The sequence below is a fragment of the Ostrinia nubilalis genome, chromosome 10 (genome assembly GCF_963855985.1).
Source record: "Ostrinia nubilalis chromosome 10, ilOstNubi1.1, whole genome shotgun sequence".
NCBI classification, from domain to species: Eukaryota; Metazoa; Arthropoda; class Insecta; order Lepidoptera; family Crambidae; genus Ostrinia; species Ostrinia nubilalis.
In genome coordinates, this window is record NC_087097.1 from 15,674,431 (window position 1) to 15,686,593 (window position 12,163).

At 35.9% G+C, this 12,163-nt stretch overlaps 1 protein-coding gene across 2 annotated transcripts in view; it reads left to right on the forward strand.

The window, feature by feature from the left end:
• LOC135075331 (uncharacterized) overlaps positions 1 to 8,889 on the forward strand; it is a 90,721-nt gene extending 81,832 nt beyond the window's left edge. For both annotated transcript variants that reach the window (XM_063969748.1, XM_063969749.1), the window contains exons 5-6: positions 438 to 554; positions 6,311 to 8,889. In XM_063969748.1, the coding sequence (XP_063825818.1) occupies positions 438 to 554; positions 6,311 to 7,327 (1,134 nt within the window). In that variant the 3' untranslated portion in view covers positions 7,328 to 8,889. The remainder of the gene's footprint in view (positions 1 to 437; positions 555 to 6,310) is intronic.
• The last annotated feature ends 3,274 nt before the right edge of the window (positions 8,890 to 12,163 follow it).

Genomic DNA, 12,163 nt, shown 5'->3' on the forward strand with positions numbered 1-12,163 from the left:
AATAAATAAATAGTTTATTGATGTAATTGTCATTTAGTCTCTCCACTGTTCAAGATTACTCCCTACGCTGGCCAGATTATTGTCTAATCATTGACTTTTGACCTATTGAACTGTTATTCTCTACTTCGAATACAGTAGGGGAGACCGAGGAGAGTTGTAACAGAGGTGGGTTGTAACAAAGTCAATTTCTCTGAACCTAAGACTGTTTATCGAGCTAGCAACTTCGTGATCTCGTTGCTCCTTTAAAATTCCACAGTTGTGAAATTGTCAACTCGCTAAGTGTTATATAGGCGCCGAGAAATCGGCTTTGTGACAACTCTGTTCGGTCTCCCCCAAAGCCATGTGATGATATAATATCCCAAATGGGACTACATCTTGTGAAAAGTTTTCCTGCATTACATAATTATCATTATTAAAAGCCTTTTCTCTCTTTCCAGCTGAAATCCCCTACCGAGGAGAGCCAGGGCGACGGAGAGGCTCCACCGGCCAACGGCTCCATCTTCACCATGACCCTCAAGAACAACCACCTCATCGTCGAGACGGAGGAGAGGAATGTGGGTATCGGTTTTTTTTATTAACTTAGGCTGGGTGCACCATCTTACTTTAACTTTAACAAACATCAAAAATCTATCAAATTCTATACAAAAAACTCCGATTATTGTTATTATGGTTAAAGTAAGTTGGTGCAACTCAGCTTAAGTGTACTTTTTTGGCTCTAATATTGATAAATGTTACTGACAGATAAAATGGTAAAACTATGTAGATTGAACGAGAAATATTAAAATTCTTACATTACTATTAAAGTAAGTAAGTAAGTAAGTAAGTAAGCATTTATTTGCTGCACACAAAGTCACATACATAGTTCAACAAAATAACATAATACAATATTTAACATGCACATTCAAAAAAATAAATAAATAAAATAAATAACAACGAGAAATGTTATGAAATGTGAGCAGAGTTGCGGCAGCAAAAGGTCTCCGTCTCAGCATGTGTCACAAGCTAATGCCTGGACGCTGATTTTCAGACGGCGGCCGACGAAAGTGGAGAGCGGCGGTAATCGCCGCAGCAATTCGCAAGGGCATTAAAACACAAATGATAAATGATAAAGAAAAATTAAATAAATAAAAAGTGAAAATTAGTTTAATGTCAAAATGATATATTAAATTATGTAAATTAGATGTCAGGAATAGGATTAGCAGGTCAGTATTATAAATAATGTCAAATTAGAGGGGTCGACTATACCTGGCCATTAGAGATTTTTTGGAATGCCAGTATGTGCTTTTTAAGTTAACTTTTAAAAGTAAACTTGGTTATAGCTTGCCTAATGGGTGGTGGAAGGTTATTCCAGCACTTCGTAGCCAGGTACCTAAAACTTCCTTTAAAAGCAGCAGTTTTGTGCTGTGGTATGGAGAGCCTCCAAGATCTACCACGAGTGTTATAAACTGAGTCCGAGTGTTTCCAATTAAGCTTCCCAACAGTGGCGTAGCGTGGCTTTTCGCCGCCCGGGGCCGTCCGGAAATCCGCCGCCCTTTATTTTATTTATAAATATTTTAAAGTTTAAATATTATATTGAATGGACTTCAGGTACACTATTCACCTTATTTGTTGAAAGTCAAAATAAACTACCACGCACTGCTTCAGAAGGAAAATACATTAAAGAGAAGCAATTGCTTGAAACCCACAGGAAGTTTGATTTTCTTAAATAGCTCAGCTTTATTATGTAACACTAGGTGTATAACAATAAACAATAATAACAAGTATTAAAGTATTTATTTGTCAATTGAGAGTAAATATTATCTTAAATTATATACAGTGTGAGTCACGTTAAAGTGTACATATGAAAATAGATTAAACTAAACCTATTTTTATCGACAAAAAGAGGTCAAAATTTTTTTGAGATTTTTTTTAAATTTTTTATTAGAATTTTTTTTCTTCCAATTATTACTTATTTTAAGAAAACGTAATAACTTTTAAACTAAGCGGTATATCCTGATAAAATAAAAACAGTAATAATGCTAAATAATAGGCGATACTAAAAAAATGCATAAAATACACAAAAAATGCCAACAAATAATAAAAAATGATACTTTAAAAAAAAAAATCTGCTTTTAAATTCGTGTTTTTTTGGTTATTTGATAAATTTCTCCAAAAAATGCCCCTATAACAGGTGGTTTTTATTACTTTGTATTATTTTCTATCGTATTATCTTTGTAAAACCAAAAATCGCATGTCTCTATCCCTATCACAACATTTGCTATGATCGTTTGAACAAAGGCCTGCCACAACATTATTCTCCGCTACAGATAGAGACAATTTTAATTTTAACTAAAATGTTTATTTTACTTCGAAATCTTTTGCTTTTATTTGAAATCTAACTTGTCTTTATCAAAATTACAAATCTAGAGCCATTTTCAGTTTCGTTGTTAACGAAGCGTTGAATGGCGCGCCCGGAGAGGCTTAGTTCAAACGATCATTGCAAACGTTGTAATAGGGATAGAGACATGCGATTTTTGGTTTTACGAAGGTAATACGATAGAGAATAATACAAAGTAATAAGAACCATCGGTTATAGGGGCATTTTTTGGAGAAAAGACAATGCCGGAAATTGGCGTCTTTTTTTTTTCGCGCGGCCATCGACCAAACCTTGTTTTTTGATTACAAAATAGTGTAATAAACCAAACTTAGTATGACATGTATACCTCTAAACTCAGTCTGAACTGAGTTACGAGCATCAGAAGTTTGATGATTTTCATACTAGATTTGCTGTTTGGGCGCAAGTTTTGTAAGAAATTGCAACAAAATAATGACATTGTATGTGTAAACAAACAATACCATCCATTAAAGGCTCCAGACATCAGTATGCAGCAGAATCAGCGCAATAAAAAAATAGCGCAATATTTTGTTGCAATTTCTTACAAAACTTGCGCGCAAAAAGCAAATCTAGTATGAAAATAATTAAACTTCTAATGCTCGTAACTCAGTTCAGACTGAGTTTTGAGGTATACATGCCATAGTGACTGAGTTTGTTCCGGCGTTTCTTCTCAGCACTTGCCATATGTTTGTCTCGAAGCGCTGGTAGGGCCCAAAAGATAAGGAGACATGTAAAGTGCCCCATAAGGGCTACCTTTTCTTTTTTTATTATTTTCTATTGACGTTCATAAGTGCCACTTGTGGTCTAAACTGAATAAATATTTTTTGATTTTGATTTTTGATTTTGATAGTCGTCGTCGTCGTTTCAGCCAAATGACGTCCACTGCTGGACAAAGGCCTCCCCCAAGGTTTTCCACAATGAATACACATGCCATAGTAAGTTTGGTTTATTACACTATTTTGTAATCAAAAAACAAAGTTTGGTCGATGGCCGCGCGAAAAAAAAAAGACGCCACCTTCCATACAAAATCTGGCATTGCCATTTATCAAATAACCAAAAAAACACGAATTTAAAAGCAGATTTTTTTCAAAAAGTAGTTCATTTCATCAGGATATACCGCTTAGTTTAAAAGTTGTTACGTTTTCTTTACAATAAGTAATTGGAAGAAAAAAAATTCTATAAAAAATTAAAAAAAATCTCAAAATTTTTTTGACCTCTTTTTTGTCGATAAAAATAGGTCCAGTTTCATCTATTTTCATATGTACACTTTAACGTGACTCACACTGTATAGTGCTCATTGAACTTAGAAGGAATAACATAATTATGTGCTTAATATTATTAAGGGTTGTACCCTAGCTAACCAGCGCCACCATATTTTTTCTTGATTACTTTTGTTAAAGACCGAAATTAAAAAAGTGGTTTGAAAAATGTATTATATGTATCGAAGCTATTTTTTTAAATAATTTGTTTGAATTCATTAGATATTTGCAGCAAGTTACAGATTTAATTACTGCTAAAAGTTACCATTTTAGCTAATTTTGAATTTCGAACTTGCAGAATATAATAAATACACGGTTTTAAAAGTAGCTTAGATATGGCTTTAACTATTTACAAACCACTTTTTTATTTCGGTTTGTAACAAGAGAAATCACGAAAGATTATCTGTGGCGCAAGTTTTAGAGGGGTAAGTAAGCTCCTTAAATATTTTTGTTACTATTACTTAAAAAAATAGATTAAAAATGTACTCTTCGTGCTTTTTTCAAAGCAAAATCTTTTACACAATCGTCGATATCAAATTGTATCTCATTTTCAATTGCCAGTATAGCTAGATTTGTTAGTCTCAACGTAGACATAGTCGACCTAAGGTAACTAATTTTTTATCAGCTTTAGTTTAGAAAAGCTTCTCTCACAACTGGCATTGCTGACAGCAGTCGTTAAAAAAATTCTCAACATAATTACAATGTTTGGCAAGCCATCTTCAAGTTTGGAGTCAATAATATATGTATTTTTATAATCCCAGAGAGCCGGACTTCATAAGCTCTTTTTTACAGTCTGGATTTGTTGCAGCTACGAACGCTCGTAGACGTGCGCGCTCATGTTGGAACTCATCTGTATTTATGTCTCGAGGAGGTTGATCTAGATTAAGTTTTTCTGAGCCCAGCATTACTGCCGGCATTCAAAAGGAATACTTTTGCGCTAGATTTTGCAGCTGTTGGAATCGATCACGAATTTCAGCAGTTACTCTGTCTATTGAATTGAACATTGTTCGCCTGAGTTCATTCTCGTACGATAACCCAACGTCTAAAGATCCATGCTTTCTCTTGATTTGTCTTGGGGGTTCTACTGAAATTCCAAGCTCTTCACATAAACTTTTAGCATATTGTAGAGCTCGTCGCGCGCCGACCAAGCGATTATCGTCCTCTCTTGCGCACACTTGTTTCGTTTCGCTTTATCGGTACGTAACATATTACGACGCGATTTGGAATAACTTTTTTTTTCTTGTTCATGCAATGTTTTTTTTTCTTATCCGCCGCCCCCTTTCATATGCCGCCCGGGGCCATGGCCCCCCCTGCCCCCCCCAAGCTACGCCACTGCTTCCCAAAAAGATATTCAGGAGCCCCGCTGTTCACAACTCCAAAAAGCAAACAGGCAAAGTGCAGGTCGCGTCGGGATTTCATATTGAGCAAGTTGGCTTGGTTGATGAACGGTGTAACATGCGTCCTAGGCGGGACATGCATGGAAAACCTTATGCATGCGTTTTGGACACGCTGCAAAACTCGATTAGAGCGCTCCAACAAACATGGCCCAAAGACTGGAAGGCAATAGTTCAACTTGGAGAGAACAAGCGATTCGGTGAGTTTTAATCTAAGATCCTGACTGAGCTCATCACGAATCCTGTACAGAGTCTTCAGCTTATATAAGCAATTCCTAGCCAATGCATTGACATGATCCTCAAAGCGAAGACCAGCGTCAAAAGTAACACCCAGGTTTCTTGCTGTCCAGACCCTCTCAATCGGCTGCGCGTTGATTTTTAAAAGGGGGTTAAGGCCTTCCACAGTTTACACAGTTTATTTAGTAACTCTGTGTGTTTGTTTGTTCATGCCTGAAACGGTTTTTTAACTAATATATTAGTTTTGCTTTGTTACAAAGAAAAAGATATAAGCTACATTGAAAAAAACTTGAAGATCTAGGCAAAGATCAAAGTTTGCATTGGGAATACATTATTTTTCACGAGAGGCATGAAAATTCAAAATGCTTTTAGTAAGAAATAGTTTTTGATTGTAATAACTCTCAGTGATTGACTGAAATCCGCGAAAATGTGTAAAATAACACTTACCAGTGAAGAAAACGTATAAAAATATAATGATGTCAGCTTACTGCTATCTTTACCCCGCCTCTCTTTCGGTAAAATATTTTAAAAATATTCCATTCAAATACACATCAAAGCCTAATTGTCGGCCTCCTACAAATATTTACCTAATTGAGAGGCTCCGAGCCGCCATCCCTCCATGATTGATCCGTTTTTCGCGGAGTTTCTTTGATTCAGAATTAAATTTGGACCAATAAACTTCGAAGGGTGTTTTATTGCCCGATTTGGAAACGTTTAATGTAACAAAAGACGTTGGGTATTGATGCATACTGTTGTTTAGTATTTATTTGAATTTGTCACCCTTTTCATTTAAAACAGTTATACAATATTTTGCTTAATGTTGTCATGATTTTGCTTTGCAATTTCATATTAATGTCAGTCGACCTACGAGTAGTTGCAAACAAATGCAAGTTATCAAAAATTAACAGTCGCAAACTAAATTAAATTCAGCCATTTTCTAGGTGGTCCTATAACCTCTCGAACTGCTAATTTACCGCTTGTTTTTGTTGCCACTTCGATTTTAAAATTATGTGCTGATTTTAACTTCAATTTTCTATTCATTTCAGGACATAGCGAAAAATGGACGTGAAACGAAGATGAAGTATTCACCAGACAACGACGGCATTTTCGTCGTGGAAGTCCAGCAGTCGACAGCCTACCGCCCCACCAACAAGAACCTTCAGAATTCGCCGCCTCATGATCCTCAAATCTCAACCAACCAAGCACTCATCCACAGAGTTCCCGAGGAACTAGATAAGAAAAACATAGAAGAAGACAGCGAAAGAAGCAGCGGGAAATTTGAAAACCCCAAAGCGTTAGCGCTGTCCAGCACAGGTCTCTCCATATCAGACCTCAGCATGTCCTCCATTGGGTCCCATAACGTAAGTTACTCTTACGGGAGCCAAATGGGATATGAACAAGGACCTTTCGGGTATCCTGTGTATGCTGGGTACGATACCAAGGAAGACGCTGTTGATGGTGGGATAGTATGCGACAACTCCCAGGAACCGTTGATTAGCAAAACCCCAACTGACCCTGACAAACCAGTTGTAACTGCTGCGATATTCAAGCAAGATTCTATCATTGGCAACGATGCGCTGCAAGGTCCTGGCTACTGCCTCGAAGGCTCCACAGACGGTCCTTTGCTGTCAGACGTACAAGCCAGGGAATACAGCCTCCAACATTTACACGATCAGAAAGAGAAGAAACTGGAAAATGGGGTGGCTGTTTTAATATCAGGAAAGATTGACAGCCCCAAAAAGGTTTTGAATCGAGCTGATAGTTTACCAGTACGGTTAGAAGAAGATAACATTCCTGACCCTATCATTGAGAAAAATAGTGGTATGGAGACGATAAAAGAAGATGATTTTCCCAGAGAGATGAGTAAAGGAAAAAGAGCATCGCTCCCATTAATCAGGACAGATGTATATGAAACGGTGAAAGATGCTATTCTACCTTCTGGTTCCCCTAAGTTTGAGAAGCTGATGAATGAAACGTCTCCTAGAGAAAGTTCTTTCGAAGCACCCCCAATGATTACGATCACCGAAGAGAACGAGTCTGGGAAATCAGACTCGACTAGTTAATTTTTAGACAGGTCGATGTTATCGAGTGTCAAATGTACATAGATAAGATGAAATGTGATGTGGACATGGGTATTTTTGATGGAATGGTGAGATCAGGTTCCAATGTGAGTGAAAAAATATCACATTAATCCGACTTGTTCATAGTTGTGCAAACTTTTGTATTGATGGTGGTGTATTTGTTATATCTTGAATGAATTTATTAAACCATGTTTTTCGTGAAGGTTGTGGAAATTGTTTAGCTGTCTCACATTGGATACCTAGCTAGGTTCAGTGCTAGAGGTAATTTTGTAAAGTTTCCTAGAGCTAGTTAATTAAATGTAAGCTTCTATCAGGGCTGTTCCGTTGTCTCCATTGCGTTCGAGTTTCACGTTGCTGTTGTTCAGGTTTCTAGTGTCTATAGACGTGGACCACTCAGCCTCAGATCAAAGTGTACATTTTTGATAATTAAACTACAAGTCGGTCCTCCTAGTGGGGGTCTGTCCACACTACGTCTTCCAGCCCGTGGTCGCCACTCGAGAACTTTTCTGTCCCAGCAGCTATCAGCTCTAAGAGCTATGTGCCCCGCCCACTGCCCCTTGATTTACTGGTGGTGGTTTGAAGTACGTAGTATATGGGCAGTGCAGGACTGATCGTTATGGAAATCCTTGGGGGAGGCCTTTGTCTAGCAGTGGACGTTATTAGGCTGAAACGAATGTAGTAAAAGTAACTTCGAATCCCAAATCTTTCAAAAATTACAGGCTGTGTGGTCCAAGTTCATCGTTGATCGTGTCATCATTGTTTGTCGCTCAGTAGTGGTATCTTTAACGTACTTATAGATTAGGGTCTTCAAACTGACGGTTATGATATTACGAACGAAAACTTTATGGTCTTATGAAATAATTTATTTAATCAAAAATGTACGGAATTATATTTTGTTACTTTAGCTAGCTATCTATAAAATATCTTATTAATTTTAGTAAACGGATGCTACAATTATTAAAAAGTAATTATTGTGTAATTTAGATAGTAAATCGTTTATTATTTCAGTATTGTACCAGTGTTTATTATTATTTATTCTAAATATTTACACCCTGTATAGTTAAGTAACACTTACTAAGTACAGGGTGTACAAGATTGTAAATAGAGGAATCATCAGCTGGTGGGCGAAATAACATGTAGCTTAAGTAAGTACAATCACTAAGGCGATGATCACACTGCACCGCGCTCCGCCGCGGTACGCGAGACGACGGATTTAATCATTATATGCAAGTACCTCAGTTTGTATAGAAAACACGCGCGGCACAACACACTGAGAACGCGTTTGCGCGCGGGATTCGTTATATGTGGCCACGCGGACCGCGGCGGAGCGCGGTGCAGTGTGATAATCGCCTAAACACAGCTTGACAATTATACCTACAGAGAAAAAAGATATATTTGGTGACTCACTATGTCAAAATCTAAAGATCTCGTAGCCACTTCGAGAAAGCTACGGTCATGGCAGCTATGACATGGTAGGCCAGAGTCCGTAAATATCAGCCACTAATATTTTATTTGGATCAATACATACTTTTTATGCAAAAGACAGGGTATTTGGCATGTTTTGATATCAAACAACGAAACATAAGATGCATCTACAAAACCTAAAAAATAATATCAGATAACGCTAAGGGACCGTAAGGTCCAGAACAGACGGTGAAACGCAACTGCAACGAAACTGCAACTTTCTGATGAATGATACTGAAACTGAAAGTTTCAAACTGGTTGCGTCCTGTGTGGTCTCTCAACGGACGCTATGGCAGAAACTTAGATGCAACTCAAAAGTAACTAGCAGTTGCAGTTTCGTTGCAGTTGCGTTTCACCGTCTGTTCTGGGCCTAAGGAATCTAGATTAAATTCTCCATTTTCCTCTGGTAAATGCGTCGTGCTCTTGACCAAATGACCCGATGATGAAGGTACATTTTCCAGTATAATTGTCAAGTGTGTAGTGAAGCAACAAACACACCAATTTTCGCTTATAGCATAAGATAGTTGATTCAGAGTCAAGTTATTAACATAGAAAACGGAATTGATATCATATTTAGAGATAGTAACTGCCCGCGGCGTTGCTCGGTGGAATGATGGTGGTCACGGGGTTTTCAGTCATGTATCGTCAAAACAAAATTATTTTGTAACTGAAAAATTTAAAGATACTGCAAGAATTTTTGTTAACAAGCGTTTTGTAAAACATGTTTTCAATTTATGTCCGTTTCAATAAAAAAAGTAAAGGCATTGCCTGATTTTTTACCGGTTTTTCCCCGTTCTTTATGCTTTACATTATTTGCTTGAAAGTTAAGGAGTCTATACAAAATACAATAAGTTGCTATGACTTTCAAGTCAAGTCAAAGACCACAAAATGATGACAAATTAAACAAAATGTGGTTTTGAGAAAAATTCCTTTTTAACTGGGTCATTGAAATCTTGAACTGTTAAAAACATTATTGCGATTTTTTTATACGTTTTCGCAATTTTTTTTTATTAAAGTTATGAAAAAATGAAGATTCTATTTAAAAATATATATTAAAAACCCAATTTGTTGTGCTTTAGCATTAGTGCCGTCCGTGTGTAACAAACGAAAAATTTGCGTGCCAAGCGAATCGGAACTTTTATTGTTTGGCGATAGAATTCGTATTATTTAAAGTTGGTGTATTTTATGTCTAAAAAATTTATTGAACCGTCAGTATTTTTAGAATTAAGCTACCTTATTTTGACTTGTCTTTTTTTGAAATTTTTAGATCTTTTATGATTATTTGATAGTTCTGATGAAATCTATTACAGCATTAACTAGCATAAGTAAAACATTTTAGGTTAACTTATTTTCAAAGTTGTCTTTTGTAAAAATATTGAAAATTGTATTTACGTCTTTTTTTATTATTGAAGGTGGGTCGAGAAGGGAGGAAGAACATAAATAGTTACTATTATAAAATAATAATGAATAGTTAGTAGTAATTGTTTATCGATTTTATGTTTCGCATTAATGATTTAATATTTTATTAATACGGTTACTTTTATAAATACATTTTAAGTAATTTGCAAAATTTATCTGTGTTTTTTCTTTAATTATGAACCCTTGACATATTATTATTCCAGTATGAATAAGTTTAATTTCTCATCAAATTCGTGAAATCTAATTACAGCAATATGAACCATGATGCATGATTTTACACGAGTGCAGGAGATATCATAATAATCATCAATATTTGTGTTAAACAATACAATAAATGTCAATGTATTTAAATTCCCGTGTAAATTGATTGCGAAATTGGTTATATTTTTCAACAAAACCCCTTGATCGCGTAAAACATTCGTCATTTCGTACAAAGATAAACAAAAGAAAAGGAGAAAAAATTTAATTTCTTGCAATATCTTTTTCAGCACTGCTGACACAGATTTTCTGTTTTCCGAAACATTAACTGAAAATACCAACGCAAAAGTTATTGTTTTCATAGTTTGACTCAAATTCGACGACAGCTGTAGGTAGGTCCTTCTGGTAGAACCTACGTCACATATGAACCGTCTAAAATGTATTGCAAGAAAATTCCGGTAGAGGGCAGCATTTGTAAAAACGCCATCTGTAGGGGGGTGCTGGAAACTGATTTTCGTGATAGGGCGGTTCGTCCTGGTTGGGGTAAGTTTTCCTTGGGAATATTCCTAATAGATTAAGTTTCGTGATATAGAGACAGATGGCAGGATTTGGGAAATACAGGGTGGAATTTTGTAATGCCACCTGAAGGGAAAGTAAATTCTTAATATTGTAGATAGAAAAAAATTCTCAAAGAAAACATTCCTTTATTTTTAAAAGAAATAGTACTGCATTTAAAGATATCCAAAAATATGCTTGCCACACCCGGGAATGGAACCAACTAAAATCTGTTAAAAATTACACCCTGTATTTTTATTACATCAATCGTTAGGGTTAAGTATAAGGATGAAATCTCTCTAACAAACTTGATAAATCAAATGAAAGGAAAACCATGAAATCTTAAATTATTTTAATTATGTTACAGAAAATTGTATGGTATGGTAGAGAATTTTCAAATTTTTTTCGAAAATCTTTGAATGCAGTTCTCTTTCTTTTAAAAAATAAAGAAATGTTTTCTTACAGTAAACTTTTCTATCTACAGTATTAAGAGTACTTTCCCTCCAGGTGGCATTACAAAATTCCAACCTGTATAAAAACTATGGGTAGTTAAGTTATTCAGTTTAAATGTAGATGTGGTTTAGGTTAACTGTGGTAAGTAAACTATCTTTAACGCATGTTAACTAACCCTGGGTTGAAATTCAGACATAATACAGTCAACATACAAATCATCACTTTTAACTTGGATGTTTATTTACTTTAATAACGTAGTGTAAGTAATTATGTAACTTTGTCGTATTGTAACTCATTTAATTTGAAATTACCTGATATGAGTACACAAATTCTACAGGATTAATTTGGTAATTAGTCTCACAAATTATGACGCAAAATGAATGAATAGGTTTGATTAAACTTAAATAAGGTTCATCAAGAAACGAAATTATTCATTTGGAATTTATACGTAGGTACACCAATCATTGTACAACCGAATATTAACATTCATAATCGTCTTTATCCGGAAAACTCATTCCCGGAAGTAGGTCACCGCGCAATATTGCAAACGGAAGCGAGACAGAGAGCGAGAGAGAGAAAAATTAAAACCTACAAAAAGACGGCATCACGTCACAAACATCACAACTACCCTCATCCTGCTATTGATTCACTGCGGATAATTGAGTACACGCGTGTCCCCCCGGGGGGGCAGAAGGCCCCCACATACGCACCTCATTTGATTACAACGAA